This window comes from Aulostomus chinensis, chromosome 7 (assembly GCF_037954235.1).
Source record: "Aulostomus chinensis isolate RoL2024-O1b breed Wild chromosome 7, RoL_Achi_v1.0, whole genome shotgun sequence".
NCBI classification, from domain to species: Eukaryota; Metazoa; Chordata; class Actinopteri; order Syngnathiformes; family Aulostomidae; genus Aulostomus; species Aulostomus chinensis.
In genome coordinates, this window is record NC_141326.1 from 20,022,323 (window position 1) to 20,049,962 (window position 27,640).

Here is a 27,640-nt window from a genome sequence, read left to right on the forward strand (position 1 = left end):
GTCCAACTGACGGCATGGTTTGGTTTTTATTGTCAGCTGTTTGCTTTCTCCTGCTGCGCAGAGGGACAGGACACACCTGAAGCAGCATGTCTCAGGTGAGCTTGTTGTCAGTTTCCTTAGCAACCGGGAGAAACACTGGCTGTGCAAAAAGTAAAAAACAAAATAAAACGAAAAAAAACCCACATATTTTGTTGTTGGTTTAAGTTACTGCTGATCTGCTTAATAATAGCTGCCAAACTAAGAAGGATGTAAATACAGTGTCATTTTTTTCTCATGCAGGCTTCAGCTGTCTTCAGTGTCCTTGTCGTGGGTGGGTGGTGCCTGGAAGCTCTTCACAGGAACAAAAGAACATCCAGAGTACAGTCAAAGTGCAAGGGGGTGAAACATCCTCTTCCACGAAGGCTGTCTCCTTCCCACTGGTCATGTGGAAGTCGTTTCACCCTAACTGCTTTCCAGCTGTTGATCTGGCTTAAGTGATGAGATTAGCAGGAGAAGTAGGAGCCACAAATAAAATGTTTGGAAGCCGTTTCTATTTAGGAAGAGATTTCCTCTCATGGTTCTAGCTCTATTGATGGATGACACACAACATTCAGATAAACAGGGATAGACTTACAGAAAGAAAAACACTAACAACCGGTCTGTGACCTCAGAGTTGGGGTTATGGATACCTGGTCCTGGGCATAGGAGAGCTCGGAGCGCACTCTTGTGGCTGAACGTTGAAATTGTTCCCCCCATGACGCCGGTGAAGTGATTACTGACATTTGTTTCCCGTGGTGAAGAGTAACACACATTTAGTTACGTAATCTACTGAAGTGAAATTTTAGGGTACTTTACCTGAGTATTCCTATTTGATTTTTTTGTCTTTATAATTCCACTCCTCGACATTAATACTTTTGTTTAGTTTTAGATTTTTACACAACAAATGTAATATAGTGAGCATTTGAAGTACAACACATTGTTAACATTAAACCAGTAGCTGAAAAGTAGTTTTCAGCCTTTTTGTATTTTCACATTTGCCAAATGCAGAATGTAGCTCAATGTGTTCTATTAAATTTGACTCAAAGTTAAAAGTTGTTTTTTTTTTAATACAGGATGGTTCATTTTGTTTTTCCAGTAGTTTTTTTTTTTTGTTGGTATTTGAATACTTCTACTAAATACTCAAGGGTTGATGGTACATATTGTAATCAACTCAAAAGGTTGTAGTACTTCAAAGAAAGCTAACATATCAATGTTGAGAAATAGCACGATAATCACTGATGTATAATTAATGGTAAAAGAGCAAACATTTCAAAGTTACATTTTGGTACCGGCTTATTATGCATTTTAACTGCAGCTAATCCACATCTACATCTATAAAATGTACTAAAACACGACCTAGTGGTCAAGTTTGTGGTGCAGAAGTTAAAGATGAATGTTAAAGTTATGTTGGAGCAACAAGAGTGGTCCAGCATCTGAAAATAGATCATATCAGAGAAAGATTATTTAAAAATCTTTAATCCCTTCCAGTATCACAGGTTCAAATCAGTATCTGTTCAATCACCCCCCCCCCCCCGCTCTGCCTTCCACTGGTGATAAATAATCTCCTCCACTTACAAATGCAAAGCCACTAATAGATGATAAAGCTCTTCTGTTTGTGCTTACTATGAGAAATTAGGCATTATCCAATCTCAGAGTCAGACAATAAGACACAAGGCCAGAATGGAGTTGGAAAAAAATAGATCCGTGCATCGGTTGTTGTGCTTTCAAGATTGCTATTGGTCACGTTTGAGATGAAGACCGAGGGAAATCTTCCAGCGTTTCACAGCAGGTAACGTTATGCTGATGCTAAGGTGGCTAACAGCTACTGAACCTACTGTAGGTGTTTATGTTGTGTATTTTTGCCGTGTGTTTCTGTGAGAATTTGATCTAGATTCATTAATTACCTCTGCACTGGGATGGATCATCCCAAGTCAAATTTTCGGCCAATTCTTGCTTAAACACATTAAAATCCTTAAGATTACAGATACGTCTAAACATGCCACATGCCTGACTGAGGTCTTGAGAAATTATATTTTTTTCTCTCTAGCTTTGTTTTAAACATATAAATTCAAAGACCCCTCCTGGGGACTGATATAATGTATCATGTCAAAAAGCTAGAACACAGAGTGACTTTTCCTACATTTTGGTAGCACGGAATCAATAAGTTAAAAGAACTCAATGTTTGGAGAGTTTGTTTGATTAGCTTATATCACCTTAAAGCAAATATGTGTCCAGTGGGATGACATAATACTTCCTGCTATATTCTTAGTTATCCAGTTGCTTGATGGACTTAGGAAAAAGATAGTGGAATTGCCCAAATAATCACAAGGTCAGCCTGGCAACAATATTAGGAGCAATACCCACTAGTGTCCTGTAGAGGGAGCGGCAGGATAATTTGATTCATCTTCATTACCTGCACATCTCTCTGAACGTCACTTGCACTCCAGGCCAACACTGTTTCAGCAGCAAAACACAACAATTATCTCAGACAAGACAAATACTACAAACAAATACCAGAGTGAACATTAAGAGTAAGCAGCTGCATTGCATCAATGTTGTCTACAACTACTCAGGTGCACTACGGCCTACTTTAAACCTGAACTCTCATTTAGCATTCTGACAGCCTGGGGAGCAAAACACGTCTTTTTCCTTCATGGTGGGACTGATGCTGATATTCTTCAAATGAAATATGAGTTCACTGGGGGAATAATATTGCCTCAACATTTGGACTAAAAATTGAAACCCTTTTTTCATCCTCAGCTCAGAGTGTTGTTTTTGTTTTGATTTGGAATAATAGAAATGTCTCTACATTCAAGGAACGCACCAGCTTTTGGGAAATGCGCTTGTTGTCCATCATGTTTAGCGCGTCTAGTTAGCTTATCTGGAATGAACGCTAGTGGCCGTGCACATGAGCTCTCGGTGCAAATGCATCAGGTTCACGGTCTCGGTTTGTCCAGAAATAATGATCCTCCAAATATTTTGTTTTGTTGACCAAATAAGCACAAACTTTTCCAAGTGCAGCGTCAAAAGTAGCCCCGGGTTTGTATCAGACTGTAAAATTATAACATCTTTTGATTTTCTCAGAGCATGTGAAGCACAGCCCTAATCTTATAATGCAGATAAAGACTGTTATGACTTGAGGTGTATTTGATGACTTTGAGGTGGTTTGCTCCAATGCTCCTCAGCTGGCGTTGACTGCTGCTAAGCTAACCGAACTCACTGGGAGGGGTCTGGAGCTCAGTAATGCATGCAGTGAGGAGCAAGGGGTATCCATCCACCTGTCTGGCGCTAAAAATGATGGGAAATGAGTGTATTTCAAAAAAGTTTACATGTTCCTTTAAACTGTATTGACATACCTGCAGCTCTGGTATGCGGCACCAAACTCTATTTGATCGGTAAATTCAAGTTTAAGAATTGAAAGTTACAATTTTTGCTCCACTAAAGGATGAGCAGAAATTATAAATCATAATGTCATTGCATAATAGGTTTCAGTTAGTCTTGAAATGAAAAGTTCAACATGAATGTGACACAATTCATTATTACTAATGTTCCTGTTAATGGATGGCAAAATGTTTGTCAGGGCAAAAGCCAAACGGAGTCGCTATTAAGACTTAATAGTTTCACTTTCCATTAATTTTGCATGCATTATGTAACAGGTCAAACTCTTAACAATGCTTAAATTAAACAGCTTGAAGTGCACTCTGCATGTTACTCTGCTATATGCTAATGTTAGACAGAAAAAAAAGATAACAGCTCTTCCAGAAAGACTGAGCACAAAGAGCGCAGCTCAAAATTGTTGGTTCCTGGTGCATTTTTCCCAGACAGCTGAACTCTCAAATGTCAAAATTAGTGAAAATTAATCCTGGTTTTGCCTCTGAATCACAGTCAACATCTCTGGTTTCTGTTAGCACCCTGATGGGAACCTCCTGTCTCCCCTTTCAGACACACTGAGCCTCATCTGGTGGGACAACCTTTGGCTTTCCGCTGGCTAACTTTAGCCTCGCAGCTTGCACGGTCTCGTTAAGCCTTTTTTGGGGTTGTGGTGTGCCAAAGTAGATTTACCTTCAATAACCATTTATTAAATCTCTATCCATTAGAGTCTGAGGCTTCATAAGAGCTGGCTGCATTAAGCCTGATTATAGGATGCCCAGCAGAGGAAAAGGGTCTATGTGTCAAGTATGTCATCGAGTGATTTATATCCCTGGTTGGGATCTCTGTCTTGTCAGTCAGCAGGAAGCTGAGCCAGAAGAGAGAAGGGCTGAAATGATGGTGGCTACTTTTTCAAAGTATTGCTTTAGAAGTTGTTGTATTCGTGGTCATGCCTTGGTTCTGTAGTGGTTCTCGGCGTGGTTTTGGTATTGACGAACCCAGACGTGTCGCTGCTCTCTAAGGATCCCTCGCTGAGTCAGTCTGACTTTCTTCTGTCTGAGTCTTCAACATGGACAACAAGGGCCCCAGTGGCAACTTTAAACGGTCCTCGCTCAAACGCTCCACATCTGGCTCGCAGAAGGTAAGATCCAGTCTGCTCAGCAGCAACTGTCACATTCAACAGGTGATACAGTGTGTTGCTGAGTTTTCAGCATAATGTTAGTTTGGGTATTTGTTGACTATTACATATTATCACTTCGCCATTGCATGACATCTTTAGCGGTATTCATCTATTGGTGTTGTTCTGAAGTCTACAATGGCAACCACACTTTCTTGCTATTTTGTCAACCCTGTGTATCCAGAATGGTTCAGTACGTCACTTGGAACATTACTTTGAGCTGGTTAAAGTCCACATTAGGTCCTAACCAATCATTTTGTGCCTCTGCATCATGACATTCTCTGTTCAGGACTGCCGATGGTATACTGGTTTGCACATGGTCGGCACTCCCAGCCCTGCTAACGTACTGTTAAGTGATGTAGCAGGCTCGCTTCACAACGGCACTTTAATCCTTCGTAATGGCCCAGCATGGACAGCCATGACAGATTAAGTACTTTTATATATTTCTAAAGTCTGCTTTCATGTGATTAACACTCCTGTTAACATGTCCTTGAAAGCAAGAGCTGTAATTTGTACATAGATGCATGCTTCTACTCCCAATTCACCCAGCTGCATATTCGGGATTATAGCACACACACCAGTGACGGCATGCAAGTACAGACAAGAGGGGAAATGCTAGGCATAATAATAATAATAATAATAATAATAATAATAATAATAATACATACATACATTTTCTACCGCTTATCCTGTTAAGGGTCGCGGGGGGCTGGAGCCTATCCCAGCAGCCTTCGGGCAAGAGGCAGGGTTCACCCTGGACAGGTCACCAGTCCATCACAGGACCAACACATAGAGACAGACAACCATTCACACTCACAGTCACACCTACAGTCAATTTAGAGTATCAATCAGCCTCGTCCCCAATTGCATGTCTTTGGATGGTAGGAAGAAGCCGGAGTACCAGAGAGAACCCACACAGGAACAGGGAGAACATGGAGACTCAACACAGAAAGATCCTGTGCTGGAGCCGGGACTTGAACCCAGAACCTTCTTGCTGTGAGGTGACAGTGCTAACCACTGCACCACCGTGCTGCCCTAATAATAACAATAATAATAATAATAATACAAAGAATACAAAATTTTAAGAGGAGTGCAGCAGTGCATAAGAAAGCAGCAGAGTGCAAAAAGGATCAAATAAAGTATATTCTTAATGTTAGAAGACTTCTTAGCTCTGGTAAATACATTTAACTGAGATTAAACTTCTGTAAAATCTACATCAGATTGTTCAAATCATCTTGAAATAAAGCCGCGGGTCAGTGTTCCTATTAATAGTTTGATTTGTAAACTGCTTTAATTTTTTGAATATATAAACCTTTCTGAGAACAAAACAGATATGTTTTCAAAAATTTGTCATCGTGGGACTTGAAGGTTTCCACTAAACTGTGTAATCTCAGATGTAAATCAAGAATTTTATTTCACAGTATTATCAACCAGTATTTCTCTTCATCCTTTGGAGATTTACAGTTGTATTTTAACTATGGGAACATACATTAAACATTAAACTGCTACATTTATGATATTGTGTCTCAACGTCTTAATAAAATTACAAAATGTACAGTCCATACTAATATGAAAAAGACTCTACATTATAAATGTGTTTTATTGGTTCTGGGAAACTGTTTATTGTGTGGCTGATGTAGATTTCAAATCATGTGACACTGACATTATCCGACACGTTTAGTGTGATGGATTTCTATACGTTAAAACCAGCATTGTTTGGTGAGATTAATATTCCTTCCATAATCCAGAGCCTTTTGATCAGAGGTTTTACTCTGTAGAGCAATCACAAATGTTGAGGCTCTCAGAAGTGTGTGGCACGATGGCACTTTTAATGGGATCGGGTACGTTGCTAAATACAAACTCATTGGCTTCACACATCCTGTAGCTTAGAGATGCCAGTTTTTGATCGTACATATCTATATCTATCTATATCTGTATATGTGCATCTGTAAATATAGATGCATACAGATATATAGATATACTGTATATGTATGTATGATGTTGTAACAGCCTTTAATCAGGGCATTATCTGCTTTATTCCAATGACTTACAGTTCATGTACAGTCGATCATGGAGTGGAGGATTTATTTTTCACCGGAAAAAGACTAAAGGCAACAGGCAACGACTCTTTGAACATGAGCACGAGTGAAACTTGCATTCAAATGAAGCACGAAAGCATCTCTGTTTTGATTTTCGAACAAAAACGGTATCTTATGATTCTTATTTTCTGAAGTAAAAATAGCAACGTAAATAGATAAATAATGTAATGACATCGTTAGGATCCCATGCAGTTTTAGCTGGATCACATGATGTTTCCTTGTTGCCATGAATTATTTTAGCATTATACTGCATTGACAAATAACACTACTAAGGAGCAAATAAGCTGCTTCCTCAGTACTGAGAAATATGAGCTTAAGGTTCAGTTGTTATGAAAGAAATGGCCTGAAAATATAGCAATAAAAACTTCTGGGTCAACACTTAAAAACATGCTAGTTTAGATGTTCCACAGTTTTCACAAAGATCATATGACTGTGTCAGGCTCAAGTCAGGTGAGAGTCAAGACTCCTTAAAGCTTCAAGGCTCTGCTCTCCGGGTCCAACCATAAATCTATTACCACATAGACGATTAAACAAATGATGCTTCAGGCCGCAAAAGATCTATTAGCTACTGATGGGCAATGAGAAGACTCTGTTTGTTTGTTTTTTGTAAAATGATAAAAAAGGAATCATTTGATTGCAAATACAACGCTGCGTTCACGGCAAACCTTTATTTATAGCGGTGTCAACACTCTTAAAACTAACGTACTTCACTAATTATCCAGGATCATTCTGAACCATGAGGTCAGTGTCAGTTTCATTTAAACCTTTCTCAGTGTTGTGAAAAGCTTCTTTTACAATACATTTAATACTTATATCTGATTTTTGGAATGTCCCACTCTGTTTCACTTGGTCTCTGGTTCTGCGAGACTTTCCTTTGGCGAAAACAGAGAAACAGCAGCTTTAAAACATGTCTTATGACTCCCCCGACTCTCGGGGATAATCAGTGACATGTTGGACTCGTGATGGCTAAATGGATTTTCAAACCCTGGACAACAATGAGTGCATTTACAAACAGGGCAGACTGAAAACAGCTAGCTTCACAGTTCATGCAAATTTGTCTAGCAAGAGCTTGAGTGTGATGCTTTGTCCAAATATCTTTACCCTCGAGTGAAAATAAGTAAAAGGCGGCTTTTCATTCAGTCCACGTGGGCTCGACCATGAGTTTGAGATATTTCTTAAACAGTAAAGGATTCCACTTGGGTTTCCTTCCTGTCACATTACATTAAACTCAGACCACATCGCTATTCAATACCAAAGCCAAGCAATTAGTTGCTTTTATCTTCAAGCTTGGTGACATCACATTCCACATAAGACCCCTAAATCCCCTCTGATCAATTTCATTTGTGCTGATGACACTTTCGCCGTGTGAATTCCACAATATTCAGAATGACTGATATGTTGGTTTGTTTTTTACCTCACTTTATTTATCCGTCCAACAATAATTAGTTTCAAAAGGTCGGAGGTCAGTGTGGAAATAAACAGCCCTCATCATACCTTTTCCATATGATTAGTGCATGTAATTGTAGCTGCGGTGGACCAAATCTACTGAGATCTACTTGCTCACTAAGCTGCAGGTCAGGAGACTCGGCCCATGTGATTCCAATACAAAAAAGCACGCATGGCATGTGTGAACTGTGTGTATCCTGACCAACGCTAATGATGTTGGGAAACTGGTAGCGTACACATACATTTTAGGTGATTATATATAAGGAGAGCAAGGTGTGGTAGAGTCATTAAATGGTGACAGATGAGCGGAAATGCATTGTTTCAAGATAGCTAATAAAAACACAGGTCAATAATACCCTTAATACTTTTTCCTGTGTTTTCAGCGACTGTAATTTCCAGTTGGTACAATCCTCCTTTGTTTTGATTTTTCCCTGAAAATTCTGCATGTTGCAATGAATGTTGTTTATTGTGCGGAGGTTTGTCTTAAGTCTTGTTAATTTGCTCGGTGTGTCACAACCTGATCCTGCAGCATCTAATTCTTCAAGGTTTTTGTTAAGCGCTCAAAGGCAGCTCTAACGAGGCAGCTGGTCGCTGACTGGATTTCAGTTTTAATTGCTGTGGTTAATGAGTTTAAGTAAGCTGAAATAACTGCGTCATTCTAGCCAAATCCCTCTGGAAATGAGCTTTGTTTTCTTCAATTATAATTAACAGCGACCCACGTGCATTTTACTAGAGCAAAAGTAGGAAGTTAGGGGGATATTAGGTGTCCCTCTGTCTTTTTCAGCCATCAGCCATCAAATCTCATGTCTCCACTGTCAGTTGCTGCTCATTTCAACCATAAAAGGAGCGATTAGTAAACCATTTCACATGAGCAAGGTTTTAAATATCTCCAACATTGTGCTTGTTAACTCCATCTCAGCTTCCAGCTCAACTAAAGCCTTCCTCCAGTTATTTCAGCATGTACCCATAAGCCGTTAATAATGTTAAAAAAGTCTTCATTACTCTATTGTCTCAACCTCACGTGTGATAATCATGATTCATATCATTTTTTTCGGGCTATTGATTTAACTTTCCGCTACCCTATTGATAACCTAACCATCTGTTTTTGTCAATTGTAAATCAAGATGTAGAAAACACTGAATAGCTCCTGAGTCATCTTCTTCCTCCACAAAAACATGGTGGAAACAGAGATTAACTGCAATTAGCATTGACTGACCTTGCCCCCAACTGGAGACCAGTCATGTCTTAACAAGGCGCCTTCCAAAAGAATGCCTGCATCCAATTCTCTCAATTATGCAAATGGGTTTAAAATCAAAGTAGTTGGAGGGGGAGGAAATTTTCAAATGAAAAATTGGGGAGCCCATGACCAACACGGCAGCGCTCTCAGGTTGACCACTCTTCTCTGTCTTTGCACACAAGCTAAGATCTTCCACACTGGGAGGTGAACACAAAGAAAAGAGTTTCAACAAATTGGGAGATTAGGGGCCAGTTATCAAAGTAGATTTATTGTGCCTTGTTCAAGCGAAGGGTGAAAATACCCTGTGGGCATGGAGAAGGGGTCATGGGACTCCCAAAAGGATTACCTTGAACTGGAGTCATGAGACTTGGGCGAACAAAGACCCTGCTCACATGCTCATCATATTAACCGGCCCTCATAAAGTGAAGAAGTGTCATGTCCCGTGGGATTCAATGAGACCAGTTGACTGGGAGTGCAGCAACAGGAGGGAGCTCTGGTAGAGGAGCAGCACCACTAGAAAGGACACCACATCTCGGACTGAGGGATTATGTGTAAGTGTATCAATATTCTAACACTGCTGAAACCTCATTTTATTATTGGTTTTGTTTTACGATAAAATTCGTAGCTGTGACCGAGTGGCAAGAGATGTGGTACAATTATAGATCTTAAGAAGTGAATTTAGGTGTGGAAAATGTGAGCGAGCGACGCTGTCAAGTTGCTCCGTGATCCATGATCACCCCGGGATGGAAAACTGCTGAAATGAGACGGACGAAAAAAGAGACAGCAGCAAACCGTACTGTGCCTCGGAATTTCTGGAAAAATAAATATTTGATAATTAGGGAAATATTTTTTTAAAAATGGCTCCAGTGGCATATTGCTTATAAATACAATTGCAATCAAATTACCGAATAGGAAAAACTATTCCCTTGTTCCTTTGCATCTACTTTTGTGGACTTACGCAAGTGTTTGGACGCTGAGAAAAAAAAATGTTAAAGCCTTAATGATTGTGGTGGGAAAATTAGGTCACTGCAGTGGTAAAAGGGCACAGGAATTTAAACAGTTTTGTACATGATGTGAGTACGGAAGGATGAAGAGGCCGAATGAAGCTTATAGGGACGCACTGCTGCAGCTCGATTAATTAATCCAAATGACTAATAAAGGTCTGATAACAAGGTAAGTACGTGCAATGAAAAAAAAAGAAACTGATTACATGCACATAATATAATAGCATCAGCAGGATTGTCCACATTCTCGTAAAAGGTATAAACGAATTGGTCTTCAATGCATATTCATGCTGTGTAAAAGGCTGTAAAGTTAATAATTAAAAGTATTAGTCTCATCAATTGTGCTGCAGATTGGTTCCGGCTGAGGCCATTTGTTCAGTAGAGGGACAGAGACACTGACTTCACTGTGTTACGGGCACTTGTGATTTCTGGTCACGAGGCTTCACTACAAATAGAACTTGTATAACTCCAGGCTTCAGTTAAAACACCAGTTTTGTACAAAATGCTATAAAGCTGTTAAAAATAATATGACTCCTTTTTCCCCCCTGTCACATGCCAGCTTTTCCTGGAAAGATTTGCCTCCATCGCTTCAGTTTTAATTGGGCTTTCACTGTCAACAAAGGCCTTCAGAGAAACGTCGCTTTGAACTCAGGTTATTTTTGCGCAGTAATGAAAAACGATCAGACAGCATTCAGAACAAGATTTGACAGTGTGTGGGCAGAGTACTTTTGTGTGATGCTTCTCTCTGGCTGCTTCTCAAACTCAAGATGAAAGGTGTCTAAGTTCACAACATCAACATGTCCCAGATAAAACCAGCGGTTCCTTGGGTCAATTTATAATTCATACCAGAAAACATGTAGGATTAAACTGCACAGATTTAAAAGACGCTCCTCTCTATCATCTGTCTTCAATAATGCATGATAAATCCCATCTTTCCGCTACTGAGAGGATAAACTTAGTCAATATTCGAACATTACCCTCTGATATCGGCGAGGATGATCCCCCCTCTCGCGATGGTATGAAACTACTTTAACACTTTTCTTCTATGTCCTGTTTTCTCTTTAAAAGGCCCAGAGAGTTTGGATTGAGAGGACCTTTGTTAAACGAGAATGTATTCACATCTTTCCCAGCAAGGACGCAACCAGGTAATCGCTCTCTAAATTTTTTTTTTTTTTAAAGGTTATGTAATGCTCATGTGAAGACATGCTCAGCGATACTGTCATTGCTGATGACATGGAATGAATTTATTAAGACTCTGAAACCCGTGAAAACAGATTTCAATAAGGTTTCCTGACACCTTCCATTTTACGCGGATGAATTGAAAATGAGAATGTGACGAAGACCCTTTCACTGATGACGTGAACGCTCATTCCTTCTATATGAAATTATTGGGTCACAGCGGATAGAAGGTGAAAGGACTTCCAACAGCAGAATATCATTTCAGGGTGATATTCTGCACCCTGGAGTGAGGTTTTAAATGAATTGGAAGTGATTTTTCAAGCCCATGTTTTGCGTACGCTACTGTGCTTTGTGGGTTTTTAGGAAAAGACCCAGCTCTCATTAGCAGACAAAAGAAGAGTATTCAGGACGCACTGTAATAGCTTGGTATCATTTAGCATCGACCTACTTGGGCATTTCTTCAAATAGTCAAAAAGCCTGAAGGTTAGTGTGAAGACATGCAGGCCCTGGGAGTGACACTGAGTGACTCTTGTTCTGTGGTCTGTCTAGATGTGCCTGTGGTCAGCTGACCACGCAACACGTGGCCATCCCTCCTGGTGCCAACTCAGTGGAGGAAGCACACCAGCTGGTGCATATTGATACCCCGAAGGACAAATGGAGTGTGATCAAGCACACCAGGACCTACCCAACAGATGCCTTCGGTGTGATTGAATTCCAGGGTGGAGGATTCATCAACAAGGCCATGGTGAGTCTCAATATAGTCTAGTCTTGACACAGGTTACAAAAGCATGATGTGATTAACCAGGTTGTGATTCTGATAACAATTAAGTTTTCTTCTCGTCCTCTATCCTAGTATATTCGGGTTTCCTATGACACAAAGCCTGACAACCTGTTGCATCTGATGGTGAAGGACTGGCAATTGGAGCTGCCCACTCTGCTCATCTCTGTCCATGGCGGTCTCCAGAACTTTGACCTCCAGCCCAAACTCAAGCAGGTTTTTGGGAAAGGCCTGATTAAAGCTGCCGTTACCACTGGAGCTTGGATCTTCACAGGCGGAGTCAACACTGGTACAGGATAATGCTTTTAATGTTCACTTAACAAATAACGGTTTGTGACATTAGCAGATTACCTTTGCTCTCAACTGTCATTACATAACACCTATTCTGCAATGTCCTGGGGCAGATTCAAGCATCCCATTGTCACAGCTTTATGCATTATAATTAGAGCGCTGGAGAGAAAATTCATCATAAATGAAAATCTGTTTGGAGTTTGCATGCAAGGAATAGTGTCTCATGATGCCGCTCCATTAAAAAAGCCTATTCATATCGCAGCATTTTTCTCTTAACAACATAGGGGTGATCCGTCATGTTGGAGATGCCTTGAAGGACCATTCCTCAAAGTCACGAGGGAAAGTGTGTGCAATAGGAATTGCGCCATGGGGAATCCTGGAAAACAAAGAGGACCTCATCGGCAAAGATGTGAGAGCATTTGCAGCCGACAGTCGAGTCCCTTTTCCTAATGTTTAGTCTGAAGCTCAATCTGTTTCCTCTTTTCAGGTAACCAGACCCTATCAGACGATGGCCAACCCACTGAGCAAGCTAGCTGTGCTCAACAACAGCCACTCCCACTTCATCCTGACGGACAACGGCACCTGTGGGAAGTACGGCTCGGAAGTCAAACTTCGCCGGTTGCTCGAGAAGCATATTTCCCTGCAGAAGATCAATACTCGTGAGTCTGAGATGCTCCACGCGTACCAGAAAGCATGCCTCATCTTCCATCGTGTGTGAGTGTGAGCCCGAGTCTTGTTGGATATGTGGATGGAGAACTCCTCTGTGACCTGTGGGCTTCCCTTTGTCATCCTATGCCTGGAGCTCCGATAAGGCAGGGACAGCAAAGGGATGCCCAGCTGTCACCACTGACTTCACTCTCTCCCTCCTCTGGGTTTGTGTGTTAACACATCACATCACCATGTTCTATTTCAACTATTCACTCCAAGCTCTGTTGCATTATTTAGCCATAAAGAAACAAAATGGATGAACATAAAGACTGACTAATGCTGCTTTGTGTTCAGGTCTGGGCCAGGGGGTCCCGCTGGTGTGTCTGATAGTGGAAGGAGGTCCTAACGTTATCTCCATTGCTCTGGAGAGTCTAAGAGATGAGCCTCCTGTTCCTGTAGTGGTGTGCGATGGCAGCGGTCGTGCTTCTGACATCATTTCCTTCGCACACAAGTTCTCAGAGGATGGAGGGTAAGATGTTAGACCATTCCTCTTGTGCTGTTATTATTCCTTCCGTATGAGGCTCATTTATAAATCTCCTCCTCCAGCCTGGTTAACGATGACGTGAGGGACCAACTCTTGGTGACTATTCAGAAGACATTCAATTATAGCAAAAGTCAGTCGCAGCAGATCCTGCTCATGGTTATGGAATGCATGAAGAAAAGAGAACTGGTGAGTAGAGAAACAAACAAATGCATCCTCATAAAGGAGAAAAAAAGACGTTCATATGTCTAATTGTACTGTTTTTCGACAAAATTCTTGTATTTGTTAATGATGTTTCCATCAATAAATATTTCTGAGTTGTGAAGCATTTGGTCTCCATCCTCATTCATCCACTCATCTGTTTGTCCATTAACATATTGAATAAACATAATCCCCACAACCTGCTTGTCATTTCTCCTCCTTGTTGTGTATATGTGTGGTATGTCATGTAATCGGGGTCATTCACAGCTTTACTGTGGACCATCATCAACCCTCATGTATCAGCTGTAAAGTCTGCAGTGTTAAACGGTTTACTTTCATGTAAACAATACAGTTCGCCGCCCTACGAAGATGTACACACTCGGCTAAGAGTCTCGAATAGCAGACTAATCCCAGATCTGAGAGTGTTCCTCCAAAGTATATATGCCAGAGGCCTTGATAAATAAACAGCGGTCGCATTTGTGCATTTCCAGCCCTTTTCTGTCAGAGTAAGTGATGTGATTAGTAGTTTGTAATACCCAGAGCATATAATCTCCAGACTCCATACATACATTTGGGTGGGAAAGATCAGAGCACACTACCACCTGCTTAGCGGTGGCTCTTACTTCATCCATTCACAGTAAGCGTGCAGTACACAGATGGAGAAGAGGAATCCATCTCCCTAATCCTCAGCCAGGTTCCTCTCTCTCCACTCCCCAGAGTGCTATCATATCACCAGAAACTCTGCATCCTCTGCCATGTGTCAGACTGCCTAATGCTCCAAAGATAAGCAACTTAAACGGCTTTTTCAATGACCGTGGGCTTTTTCCTCTTTAGTTTTCGCTGATACTTGACCCAGACAATGTGAAAGAACTGCCAAGTTATTTATACGCAATTAAAGAGACCAAACTATTGCCCGCTCTTAATCTAAAGTGCCACAACCTACAGGTGAACCAGTGTTGCTGTCTGGCTCCCACATAATCCCTTCATCCTAAATGCATCTCATGAGAACAGCTGGGTTAAGCAAATAAAAAACTCTTTTGGAGGCCTAAAATGTGCAGTGACGTAACACTAGGAAACAATTTTAACCAAATTATGAGTTTACCTAAAAACCTCCCCAGCTTGTGAACACAGTGCAGCCTAGCAACAAGAGTTTTCGGGCTTCCTATTATCAGCACATCTCGAGACCAGTTCTATAATCTCCGGCATCATGCCACACATTCATACCAACCTAATCCCATTTACCATGGCGCACCATGTGACAGACCCGGTAGCATGATTTCATTTGATATAGTCAAGTCAATAACAAGGCAAGTACTGTCAGTGCGCTTGACTCTTAAATTAGCAGCTTGTGCTCCGAGGGTCAACCACTGACTACTGTGGTGAGAGGTCCCACTAAAGCCATCTCCCATCATTTTTCACCACATTCCTTGTGTGACTCGTTTCACCCACTGTCTCAACAGTTATTACCTGCCAACCTCAACAACTGCTGTCTCTTAGCTGTTTTATTTCCTCACACACAGATCACAGTTTTTCGAATGGGTTCTGAGGGACAGCAAGATATTGAAATGGCTATTCTTACAGCCTTGTTAAAAGGTAATATATTAGCTTTACATGGGAATGTGTGTATGCATCGACTTATTTTCTCTCATACTTTTCACTCTTACCCATTCCTCTTGATTTTTTTACATCAGGCACAAATGCTTCAGCAGCTGACCAGCTGAGTTTAGCACTGGCCTGGAACAGAGTGGACATTGCTCGCAATCACATCTTTGTTTACGGACACAATTTACCAGTGAGTGCTGCTCATCACTGAATAGTGTATTTTACTAGCTCCATTAGAAGTATACTACAGTTTCGAAGTTGCCAAGTTATGTGGTGAGGAAAAATTTGGGGAGTTACATTTTAAACGATAAATCTTTCATCTTATCCTTAAAAGCTGGAACGCTATGGAGCCTGTGCAGAAGAAAATTAAGGCCAGGGATTAAAAAAAAAATAAGAGGAGCAAGATATTTATTTTGTATGTTGAAAATAAAGTGGAAATAACAGGAATAAAGTCCATACTTCTGGTCCATTAGAATGACTGACTGTGGCCACCTCCTCCAGGTTTGTGTGGTTTCTCCATCAGAACAGATACAACTTTTGGTGCAGTCACTTCAAAGCCATAATACTTATGTTCACACTACGTTTATGCTGTTACAGGAATGAGTGGTAGCTTTGCATATCATGCCTTGGGTAATTTCATCCTCTAAAATAATATTTGTCTGTGACAACAAGGTAAATATCGTGACTGGCTGGCTGAAGGTTGTGTGGGGTTTTACCTCAGATCAGCGCTAGCAGGTAGTGCTAAAATTTAAAGTACGAGCTCCACCAAAGTGGCCAGCAAAGACATCCACGGACAACTTTTTGTCAAGGTTTTGTAGTTTGGTGGTTGGTTTGAAAGCAAGAGAAAAAAAAAAAACTTGGAGGTATAAGTAGTTTTGTTCAAGTTTCATCATTACACCTGGGTAAATGTGTTAATTGATAAGCCCTGTCCTCTGCCAGCCGGCCAAACTGAACTGATGCGTGTAACTATAATAGCCGACTACTCAATCTAACAATATGTGAGAGGAGAAAGAATGTCCTTGATAAAAACCTGAATCTGAAGCAAAATTGCACCAATTCTTCCACAGCATTTGTAGATGCAGCCATAATCACTAAAGACAGTGGATTGAGTTTAATCTTGAATTGTCATCTTTATTCTCAAGATTGTGACAATATTATTGAAATTTTCCACTTTATTCTCAGCATGTAAAATAAAAGCTTCAGAAAAGCATCCTCTACTATTGTACTCTTACTCCTGCCATTACTTTTTCCATAGTTCTGTCTACATCAGAGGCACAGACAGATGATTTGTACAGAACCCCTTGGGTTCCACATGGTGATATCTTTTACACATAAAATAATAATTTGTTGTCACAGGTAATCAAAAAACAAACGATAGCCTTTGGTCTTCACCAGAGCTTCATATGTTACAATGATTTTTTTTTCAGACCTACAGTATTTATCACAATCAAGTGATGACAGCATTAAATGTGACTGATATGTTGATGTTGAAGTAACAGCTTTCCACCCGCGTTCTTCCTGCTTGGTCAGCCTGCCGGTGCCATTGCGAACACCACAACCACTGTAGCCCCAACACAGGAAAAGCAGAAAAGCCCCGCCAGCGCACCTCGCAACAAAAACAGAGCAAAGAAGGGGAAAGGGAAGGGAAAGGCCAAACCTGAGCCTCCAGAGGAAACAGATCCGAGGAAGTTGGAACTGATTCGCTGGGTAAGACTGGGTATTGATAAGGGGGGGGGGGGGCGTATTTTCAGATTGAAAAATGTAAAACAATAATAATCATATGTTGCACCCTGTCAGGTGAACTCTCTGGAGCAGGCCATGATGGACGCTCTGGTGCTGGACAGAGTAGATTTTGTCAAACTGTTGCTTGAGAATGGGGTTAACATTCACCATTTTCTCACAATTCCTAGACTGGAGGAGCTATACAACACGGTGGGCCTGGCACACTACAGCAACTTCAAAATATAAATTTGACAAATTTGGAAAAAGATTGCTGACTCATGTTCTTTTTTTTCCCCCTCAGAAACTTGGCCCTGCCAATACTTTGCATGCTGTAGTTAGAGATGTCAAGAAGGTAAAATTAACATTTTGCATGTTGTTGCACACCATGTAATAAATTACTGCATATACCATCCTAACATACTTTCTATGCCTGCAGGGAAACCTTCCCCCAGATTATCAGATCACGTTGATTGATATTGGTCTGGTGCTGGAGTACCTCATGGGTGGAGCTTACAGGAGCAATTACACCAGGAAAGCCTTCCGCAACCTCTACAATAATTTGTATGGACTTAAAAGGGTAAGCATGGGTGGGAGAAAATGAATGAAAATGGCTTGTCCATCTTTTAAAGTAATGTATTTATTTGGTGTTAATTACCATGTTTTGTGCTTTATTTTTAGCCGAAAGCTCTAAAGCTTCTAGGAATGGAGGTGAGCTGATCTTTCTGCAACAGAACACTTTGATTATCTAATAGAACTAGTGCAAATAGGAACCCAACACTGCGGAATATTTTATGATCATCTTTTTCCTTTTTTGCTAGGATGATGAACCAAGACCAAAAGGCAAGAAAAAGCCAAAAAAGAAAAAAGAGGAGGAAGTAGAAATTGATGTGGATGACCCTGAGGTCTGTCGGTTCAAGTTTCCCTTCCATGAGCTCATGCTCTGGGCGGTGCTGATGAAGCGCCAGAAGATGTCGCTGTTCCTCTGGCAACGTGGTGAAGAGGCAATGGCAAAGGCTCTAGTGGCCTGTAAATTGTTCAAGGCCATGGCCCATGAGTGCTCCGAGAGTGAACTCGTTGATGACATCTCCCAAGACCTGGAGAACAACTCCAAGTTTGTACTTTGTTGTTTGTTTGTTTGTTTGAAATTGTATAACTGAGCATCCCTATCATATTTAATGAGTGTCATTTTTACTTTTATAGAGATTTTGGTCAGCTGGCCTACGAGCTGTTGGACCAGTCATACAAGCATGATGAACAGGTGGCCATGAAACTCTTAACATATGAGCTGGTGAACTGGAGTAATTCCACCTGTCTTAAGTTGGCTGTGGCTGCTAAGCAACGTGACTTCATTGCCCACACCTGCAGCCAGATGTTGCTCACAGACATGTGGATGGGTCGTTTAAGGATCGGCAAAAACCCCGGCCTCAAGGTACGACAAAGTATTTCATTTGTAATATTTATACAATAGCTGTTGTAGTTTTGGCTTCACAACATGAAAGTAAACAAAAAGAAAACTCACCGCAACTTGTATAATCTGTGATGATTTCCTCACTTAGGTTATTTTTGGTATCATCTTCCCTCCGCTGATTCTACTGCTGGATTTCCGTCTTGGAGACGATGCGGCCTATCATGCACCTGGAGGCAAAGAGGAGGGAAAAGAAAAGGATGATGACACAAAATCCAGCAAGGTATTTCAGATATACTGCTATTACGCCTTGTTTACCAGGACTGAAACAATCATCAGTATGCTGAGTTTACTGTAATCCTATAAAGGAACCAACTGATGCCACTTCTCGAAAGGGGGATGAAGAGGAAGGCAGCACCAATGTCCGCAAAATCCCAATTGCCAAAAGGTTCTTTGAGTTTTATGACGCGCCCTTCACAAAATTCTGGTTCAACACAGTAAGTTGTTTTTTGGGGTTGTTTTTTTCAGATCACAAACAAATATAGAGACTTTTAAACTTACAGCATAGTAACTTTTTGCTCTGGTATTCCAGATTTCCTATCTGGGCTATCTGATGCTGTATAATTACATAATCCTTGTGAAAATGGAGCGATGGCCATCTATACAAGAGTGGACTGTCATTGCATATATCCTTACACTTGGCACTGAAAAAGTCAGACAGGTAAAGGCTAAAAAAAATACACAATCACTTTGAAGTCTTAAATGCCAGTGATATTTCAATATGTGACTGTCCTGTGAACCGTGGTCTTTAGATTCTCATGTCAGAGCCAGGGAAGCTGAAACAGAAGATCAGTGTGTGGCTGGAGGAGTACTGGAACATCACGGACCTGGTGGCTATTTCCACCTTCCTTCTTGGGCTCATGCTACGACTGCAGCACGAACCTTACATGGGCTACGGCAGAGTCATCTACTGCATAGACATTATCTTCTGGTACATTCGTGTACTGGACATCTTTGGAGTCAACAAGTACCTGGGGCCCTATGTGATGATGATAGGAAAGATGGTATAGACATTTGATTCTGGGCCATAATTTATAAGTCGAAAGGAACAAAATGCAATTAAAAGGTCAATTACTTTTTAATCTCTTTCAGATGATTGACATGATGTACTTCGTAGTGATCATGCTGGTGGTGCTTATGAGCTTTGGGGTGGCACGACAAGCTATCCTTCATCCTGATGAGGAGCCAACATGGCGCCTGGCTAGAAACATCTTCTACATGCCCTACTGGATGATCTATGGGGAGGTTTTTGCGGACTCGATAGACCGTAAGACTAGAATTCATAGTAAGATTCTGTTTCCTGATTCTGGGCAGATGATCAAAGTTATTTTAATGTCTTAAACTGCGTGACATTTACCCTGTGTTCTGTCTCCCTCTACTGGCCAATTAATGATAGTCTCTTAATCAGGTGAAAATGATGTGCATTGAGAAAAAATGTAAAAGGCACCGTCAACTCCTTAATCATGATCATCTGCCTTCAAGTTTTCTTCTTGTTAGTGTTTCTTCTGTCAGGGTGAAAGCAATCAGTTGTTAAAAGAGCAAAATTAGAAGTGTTATGAAGTGCTGCTATTTTGATTATACGGCGACAAAACAAATGCTGCCCATTCTTGTTTGCTGAGCAAAGCTAATCTTACAATCGTCTGTGCTGCCTAAGCAAGAATTAAAACAGGGATTATTTCATTTAATTTTTATTCTCTTGTTGAATAAAAGGAAAGTTGGGCAAGTATTCGGATGACACCAGTCCGCTTACATGGACAACAGCTTGACCTTGACAGAAGTAGGATATAAAACTAAAATGTTAAATGATTTTAATGCTTTCTCTGTATCCCTGCATGACTGCGCTTTCCCTGAAAGTCTATGCAATGGAAATCAACCGTGAGTTTAAGACAAGAATGCAATTCAAATCAATTCCCTTGAGAACTAATATATTTTATAGCTCTATCCACTTTTCCCCATACAGCTCCATGTGGCGAACACTTATATGATGAGGATGGGAAGAAATTACCGCCATGTATCCCTGGTGCCTGGCTCACTCCTGCTATCATGGCCTGCTACCTTCTCGTGGCCAACATTCTTCTGGTCAACTTGCTGATTGCTGTCTTCAAGTAAATATACACTCCAAAGTCTGATAGACACTCCAAAGTCTGGCTTTTACTTGAGAGGGAATATCTAGATTTAGTGTTTATTTGTGTTGGCTTCCTGTCCCACAGCAACACCTTCTTTGAGGTCAAGTCCATTTCCAATCAGGTGTGGAAGTTCCAGCGTTACCAGCTGATCATGACTTTCCATGACCGCCCAATTTTGCCTCCACCCCTCATCATATTCAGCCACCTCTACATCCTCTTCAGCAGGCTGTTTCGCCGGTGTGCCAGGAAGAAGCAAGAGGGAGAGCTTGACGAGAAGGATCGCGGCCTAAGTTAGTCACCCCTAATAACTCACTATTAATCCATATTGAAGAGGGTTAACAACCATCTTTAATCTTACTGTGCGATGTATGAATGTCACAGCCTGTTTACATGTACGTCTTATGCAACAATTTTACTGAAAAATGTCATGGTTTCGTTCCTCAAGAGCTGAGACTGAATCCAGAGGAGCTAAAAAGTCTGTATGAGTTTGAAGAACAATGTGTGGAGGAATATTTCAGAGAAAAGGAGGATGAGCAGCAGTCATCAAGTGATGAACGCATCAAGGTTACCTCAGAAAGGTGAGTTCTCAATTTGAGTGTACAGATTTCCAAGCACATTTATTTTGGTTAATACTTAAATCTTTACATTTCTGTGTTGCCCTGGCAGAGTTGAGAATATGTCCATGCGTCTGGAGGAGGTAAATGAGAGGGAGAACACTATGAAGGCCTCCCTGCAGACAGTGGATTTGCGCCTGGCCCAACTGGAGGAGATCCACGGTCGAATGGCGGTTGCCTTAGAGAAGCTTGCAGGGGTGGACAGACTAGAGCTGACCAGAACCTACTCGCGAAACTCCTCTGTCTGCGATCCTTCCTCTCTACTTCGCCAAGGCAGCATTAACAGCGCTGATGGTTATAGCCTTTACCGCTTCCACATGGACATGGAGGAGTTTGCAGGGAAGCAGAAGGACACAGAGGAGACAGCTAAAACTGGACTAGAAACACCAAGGAGTCTGCGGCAAGCTTCCAGCACTTGTGCCCTCAACACCAAGGAGGCTGGTCAGACCTTAGATGTTGGAGATCTCAACAGAGCAAGGCCTGGTTCTTGTGTGGATATTCTCATATCTCCATGTGAGCCTAAGTCTCTTTCTGCAGCATCAAGTCAAGACACAATATCCAACAAGGGGATGCAAGGCAGCACAACACTACTGGCTAGACCAACAGACAAGGATAGACTAAGACCCTCCTCTTCCCCAAAAAGGACTAAATCGCTGCGATGCTATTCAGCTGAAGACCAGCCCACCTCTCCGCACCTCACCAAGAGGAGGGCCATGAGCACCCTCATTGTCAGCCCTCCTGATGAACCAGAGGAAGCTGATCAACCCATAAAAAATACTCAACTGCCACCAGCAACCTCCTCTTCTCCAAAGAGGACTAAGTCCTTGAGATACATCCCTTCTGAAAGCCAAACATCCCCCATAACAAAAAAGAGGGCCATGAGCAGCATCATCTACAATACAGCTGAGGCAGGGGATGACGCACAGCACACTATTAATCAATGGCCAGCAAACATGGAATACAAGGTGCACCCTAGCGCCGCTGGTCACATGCCTAAAGTGTCAATGGTCAGAACTATTGCCCAGCAGTTTCAAAGTAGTCCTTTGCAAGCAGAGCTTAAAACAGAGGAGCATCTGCTTGATCAGGCAATTCCTCTAGTGACAGAACTCATGGAGGACCAGACAAAAACAAAGGTGAAGAGAAACCTATCTGACACTGCCGACTATCTTACAGTAGCTGATGCAAAGTACCATCCGTCTCACAGGTCACAGAGCTGGAATGCTAGCGCAAGGAAAGGAAAGGGCTTGATGGTTAGCAAGGAGCCTAGAGCCTCTAGCAGTGAGAGAGACCTGGTGGATGCCTGTCGGGTGGCAGCTGATGGACGGGAAAATGTGGGAATGAAGGTGGAAGGAGGGAAGAGGGAGGATGATGAAAAAGAATAGAAATGAAGGTCTCAAACAGGTAGATGTGGTCTGTTGAGGAAGAAAAACATTAAAGGAGGAAGGACCAAATCCATCAGGAAAGCAGCAAACTGTCAAGATTTAGGTGGACTACCAGCTTCAACTGGCTGCTCACCGAAATATCATCGAACATTTTTAAATAATGCAGTTATTCTTAGAGTAAAGTAGAAAAAATAACAACTCTCTCTGTAAGATTCACTTTCTTTTACTTTTCAGTGGTATACAGTAATATACAGTAGCTTACAAAGACAATCATTCACATTACAGCTTCCCCACTTCACCATGTTTTAATGAAAGAAAAGGGAACCTGTTGGATGTGCAAATAAATTACAAACACTGCGGTTAGTTGTTAACATATCTGACATTAACTTCCCAATACTTTCAAATACTGTCTGTTAACGTGTTCTGTTCAGAGTGTATTTCAGAATAACCCACTCCTAGGGGGTTCCTACAGTATTCATGCAAATACTGACAACTGCTTCACAATACTTTTAATTACATCTCCCAAGAGGACAAAAAAAAAAAAACTGTTTCAATTTAATTAAGACACAATTGTATAAATAAAAGTTTCATTAAAAAAAATACAGTAGGTTGGATTTATACTTTTTTTTTGTCTTTTGTTTCAAAACTCCTTCTTGGCACACATAAAAAGGACATGATATGATCTATTAAGATATATGAATTTACACAAATACAATCAATACTAAGACTTGATATGTATACCTGACAGCATCCTTATAGTAAGATAGTCTGTATAAAATAATGCTACAATATGAAGAAATTTCAGTGTTGCTGTTAATAAGAAGACTATGGAGATATTAGATTAAGATCCAACTTCAAAACAGACTTGCTTCCTCTTCTCAGCTACAAACCGTTGCTGATACTCACACACATCTTTTGACTGAGCGAATATACACTATCATTCCTCGTTGATGCTCCTCTAGTCAGCAGATCAGGACGGTATCCCAACCATTCATGAACCTGTGAGCTCCAGCTGGCAGTAAGGCTCTCTGAATTCTGCCGCTGCTGCGAGGACACCAGGGAAGCAGGAACCCTCAACAAGAGCAAAGTCACACTAGTGAACGCTTGAAATGAGGCATCTAGAGGAGAGAGCACTTGAAGAATTTTATTCTCTTTGACTTCTTCTCTGTGAGCTGGATGGGTTTGCCTGATCCTCCAGCATTGTTGTCCGTCTAGCGAGGAAAGATATGATATGGAATAAATGTCTGAAATACTGTACTGGTTGTAACATTAAAAATGGACCATCTGATTTTAGAACATCATATCCACTTACTGTCTTTGAGCTCAAATTGTGTAATATGTCTCTTCCCATAGTATAAAATGCCTAATTAAAAAACAAAATGTTAAAAATGTATCAACAGTGTTGCATGGAGATTTCTGGATTCAAAACTTTTACTCACCTCTTCTACATTTAAACTGGATTTTGCACTGGTTTCCAAGAACTTCACGCCATAATCTATAGCAAGCTGAGGGAATCAAAATACAATCAGTTATTAATCACATACGAGAGATATTCACAGCAGTTTCTTCAAGAAAGCCATGATATGACTTGATATCAGTACAAGGACTCACTTTTTCACCTCTGTCTTTGGACACCTGCCTCCTGTCAGTCATGTCACACTTGTTACCCAGGATCATCTTCTCAACATCAGATGATGCATGCTGAAAAGGTTAAAAGACACTCGTACACCGTCTTGCTAAGGACACATTGTAAGAGTATTCTAACAAGGCCTGGTTATTGATCTTTGATGCTTCCATGGCACTGACTGACTTGCGTCAATACTAATGAATACTGACAGACTACTTGTCATTCAATTGCAAACTTTACCGATGGTTTGTGCTTTAATTTATGTCGTAAAATGTTATATTGTATGGAGTGACATGTACAAACAAGTGGTCTAGCTGACAAATTAAGTTAAAAATACATTTTGTTCGATAACTTAGTCCAGGAATCAGTGCTAAAACCAGGAAATAGGCTGGCAATGTTGAGCCTACTGTTCCCTCGTCTCAAAGTCAATGGGAGTTTTGAATTGATTATTCAAGTAAATGTCTGAAATAAGGTCTGTCACAAGCTTGAGATATTTTAGCATTTTGTTCTACGTCACTCAGTAAATACCACATTCATGAATTAGTAAGTTTTATGTGGTTTCTAAAAAGTGGCAAAATGTGACCACAGAGGTTGCTGTCGACATTAAAATCCATCAGGCTGAACACGGAACAAGCCCAAAGCTTTGATGTCATGAAAGTCATGCATCCGTGGTGAAGTTCTTTCACAGCGTGTTACCTCTGTACTTCTAACAATTGCATTTACACATCAAAACTAATAAAGAGTGGTGCTCAGTTGTGAAGATGATCTTGTGAAACAAAATGTGCAAGTCTCATAAAATGTTAGTTTGCCTCAGAGCTTATTTTCAGCAAAGATCCAAAATCCAGAGCAAAAATCCCATGAACTTCGGCCATTGTGACACTAACTTCCAGAGTGGCCTCCATAAATACATCATCTCTGTGGCACTATTCGGTTCAAGTTTTTTTTGTTATGAAATTGTTTTGAGTTTGTGAAATTTTAATACCATCCAGCACTAATGCCGGCAATATACAACGGCAATTTCCATCACATTAAAACTCCCATTTGTCTCAAGTTTTCATTAAAGCTTACCTCTTCAATGTTTCTAATCCAGTTTTTGATGTTTTCAAATGACTTCTCATTGCAGATGTCATAAACGAGCATAATTCCCTGAGTAGAATAACAGACACTTTTAGAAACTCTGTTCCAATGATGTACAGGACAAAACCCGAAGAGAAGAAGAGTCAGGTGAAGGGAGGCATTACCATCGCTCCTCTGTAGTAGGCTGTAGTGATGGTGCGAAACCTCTCCTGCCCTGCGGTGTCCCTGAGATCAACAAATCATTATTAATAGTAAATAAACATCTCAATATTACTCGAAGACTTAAAAAAAACCCATAAAAATCCAAATGGGCTCACCAAATTTGAAGTTTGACTCTCTTCCCGTCAAGCTCTATTGTTCTGATTTTGAAGTCTATTCCTGCATTGGAATAAACACACATGGGGAAGTAAACCCTTCCTGCACTTATTAGTTACACAATGTCATCGAACATTTTTCACAAGACAAGCAGAAAACCACTTCTGTAATCAATGTCCGTCCTTTGTAAAGGAAAACATTAACATACTACATAAAGGAAGAGGGAATAGCATAACCAGGCGCTTCATGAACATTATGTGCGATACTGTAGATCTTTCTAGATGCCACACTGCATAACAATAGTGAAAAGAATAATCACTTATATGTCCTTTATTTCCATTTTTAATTAGGCCTGTGTAGCATGAAGGACAGAGGATCGTTATTATTCATCTCTGTTCCATTGTCTTGATCTCAGGAAACATTCCCTATCAGTAAAAAAAGGTAAACGAGCCCGTTACTACCCGAGTGACAAGTGACCATCATGGCAATAAAACAGTAAAGCTCGTGTTAATGTGGGCAAGTAATGGACAGATTTGCCTTGAGGGGCGGCTGCAGTACTCACCTATGGTGGATATGAAGGTGGTATTGAAGGAGTCCTCGCTAAATCTAAATAGCAGACATGTCTTGCCGACTCCGCTGTCACCGATGAGCAACAATTTGAAGAGATAATCGTATGTTTTCGCCATTTAAATAATGTATACACTTCAACGTTTCGACAATAAAAGGCCGTGGTGAGCCGGAATCTCTCGTCTTGAAATCCTCAGCTGTCTGTCTGTGGCAGACTGGCAGCAGCAGACCGGTGCTGAGGTGAGTGACGTCATCGTCTGTGTTGCATTGTGGTCCATGTAGTTATATACGGTCCACGTAGTTATTTAAGTCTTGGCTTGGTCCTCTTATCTTTCCCGTTTTATACAGATATTTAAATGAAAAATATGAGCTGACTAACTAAAAGAACACTTATGTGGACACTAGCCAACCGAATTGTAATATTTATAGACAATTACTTAGACAAAACCGTTGGTCTCTAAAGATCCTTGATGCAAAAAGTGAAAATTTCTAATAAGGCTCAACGGGATTATCTCATTTTATTTTCAAAGTGTCATTATTATTTAGAGAACACTCATCAGTTGTCATCAGACGCCAGACGTTGGCCCCTCGATGCCCTGCTCAGCAGCGAGCTAGAAATCCTAACACCGTGATAGCATCTTCAAATTTATGGTTTTACTCGAGAAAAAAAAAATCTTAAAAGTTAAAAGGCAATGATATCAACTGTTTGAGTCGTTAATGGTCTAACAATTTCACCAGGTGAAGCTGAATAACACTCTGAAGGTGGTACATCTCGGTACATTGAGCCTGATGCTGGATGATACTTGGTGACACGGCGCGTATGGGCAGGGCACATCCGCAAGCACTGTCAATGCCTGGACTGGCTGCGTAGCCTAAGTGAACCGTATCGTATCATTAGCTGAACACCTGCCTCTCACCGTGTCTATGCGCTGCATCGATTTTCTTGTGCGCTGAGAATGTGCGAGCGGTGCGCGATAACGTAAGCGCGCAGTTGAGAGAGAAGTTGATCGGACAACAACTCCCACGAGCTCTCTGGAGAACAACCGTCTTTTATTCTTCGCTCATCAGGGCAAAAGAAAAAGCCAACAGTGACCCCTGGTGGGATCCCCGGGGTAACTTAACCAACTGTAAATCACAGTAAAGAAGCACAGTCAT

General features: G+C 41.0%; 2 protein-coding genes and 1 long non-coding RNA gene across 5 annotated transcripts in view; 1 reads left to right on the plus strand and 2 right to left on the minus strand.

Moving 5' to 3' along the window:
* The window catches only part of LOC147258920 (uncharacterized), a 42,148-nt gene that overhangs the window by 14,040 nt on the left and 468 nt on the right, over positions 1-27,640 (minus strand). The window contains exon 2 of the long non-coding RNA XR_015117102.1: positions 18,832-18,947. This is a non-coding gene — a long non-coding RNA (uncharacterized LOC147258920). The remainder of the gene's footprint in view (positions 1-18,831; positions 18,948-27,640) is intronic.
* trpm1b (transient receptor potential cation channel, subfamily M, member 1b) lies at positions 1,823-25,460 on the plus strand. Of its 2 annotated transcripts, none has more exons than XM_086209035.1 (27): positions 1,823-4,528; positions 11,419-11,495; positions 12,079-12,274; positions 12,383-12,596; positions 12,883-13,007; positions 13,086-13,257; positions 13,601-13,775; positions 13,853-13,976; positions 15,509-15,581; positions 15,680-15,780; positions 17,121-17,297; positions 17,388-17,522; positions 17,614-17,664; positions 17,749-17,889; positions 17,991-18,020; positions 18,131-18,423; positions 18,513-18,741; positions 18,869-19,000; positions 19,086-19,214; positions 19,310-19,438; positions 19,530-19,781; positions 19,870-20,062; positions 20,632-20,652; positions 20,738-20,882; positions 20,988-21,193; positions 21,349-21,481; positions 21,570-25,460. In XM_086209035.1, exons 1-27 carry the CDS (start codon positions 4,457-4,459, stop codon positions 22,897-22,899), a joined length of 5,055 nt encoding a protein of 1,684 aa, XP_086065161.1. In that variant the 5' UTR covers positions 1,823-4,456; the 3' UTR covers positions 22,900-25,460. The 2 variants fall into 2 exon arrangements, with proteins under 2 accessions (XP_086065161.1, XP_086065162.1); XM_086209036.1 differs by having other exon boundaries at positions 19,870-20,044.
* On the minus strand, positions 22,879-27,560 carry LOC147258922 (ras-related protein Rab-8B). 2 transcript variants are annotated; one of them, XM_086209039.1, is made up of 8 exons: positions 26,481-27,538; positions 25,921-25,981; positions 25,768-25,828; positions 25,595-25,672; positions 24,511-24,600; positions 24,339-24,404; positions 24,212-24,262; positions 22,885-24,110 (listed from the first exon to the last, which is right to left on the minus strand). In XM_086209039.1, exons 1-8 carry the CDS (start codon positions 26,602-26,604, stop codon positions 24,018-24,020), a joined length of 624 nt encoding a protein of 207 aa, XP_086065165.1. In that variant the 5' UTR covers positions 26,605-27,538; the 3' UTR covers positions 22,885-24,017. The 2 variants fall into 2 exon arrangements, with proteins under 2 accessions (XP_086065166.1, XP_086065165.1); XM_086209040.1 differs by lacking the exon at positions 24,511-24,600 and having other exon boundaries at positions 22,879-24,110; positions 26,481-27,560.

Excerpts from the sequence above, each read along its gene's own strand:
- LOC147258922 (XM_086209039.1), bottom strand. The coding sequence starts at position 26,604 with ATGGCGAAAACATACGATTATCTCTTCAAATTGTTGCTCATCGGTGAC. Across the intron at positions 25,982-26,480 it reads CACCTTCATATCCACCATAG|GAATAGACTTCAAAATCAGA; the intron begins GTGAGTACTGCA and ends ATTCCAATGCAG. Across the intron at positions 24,405-24,510 it reads CCAAAGACAGAGGTGAAAAA|CTTGCTATAGATTATGGCGT; the intron begins GTGAGTCCTTGT and ends TGATTCCCTCAG.
- trpm1b (XM_086209035.1), top strand. The coding sequence starts at position 4,457 with ATGGACAACAAGGGCCCCAGTGGCAACTTTAAACGGTCCTCGCTCAAA. Across the intron at positions 13,977-15,508 it reads GCATGAAGAAAAGAGAACTG|ATCACAGTTTTTCGAATGGG; the intron begins GTGAGTAGAGAA and ends CCTCACACACAG. Across the intron at positions 21,194-21,348 it reads CGAGAAGGATCGCGGCCTAA|AGCTGAGACTGAATCCAGAG; the intron begins GTTAGTCACCCC and ends TCGTTCCTCAAG.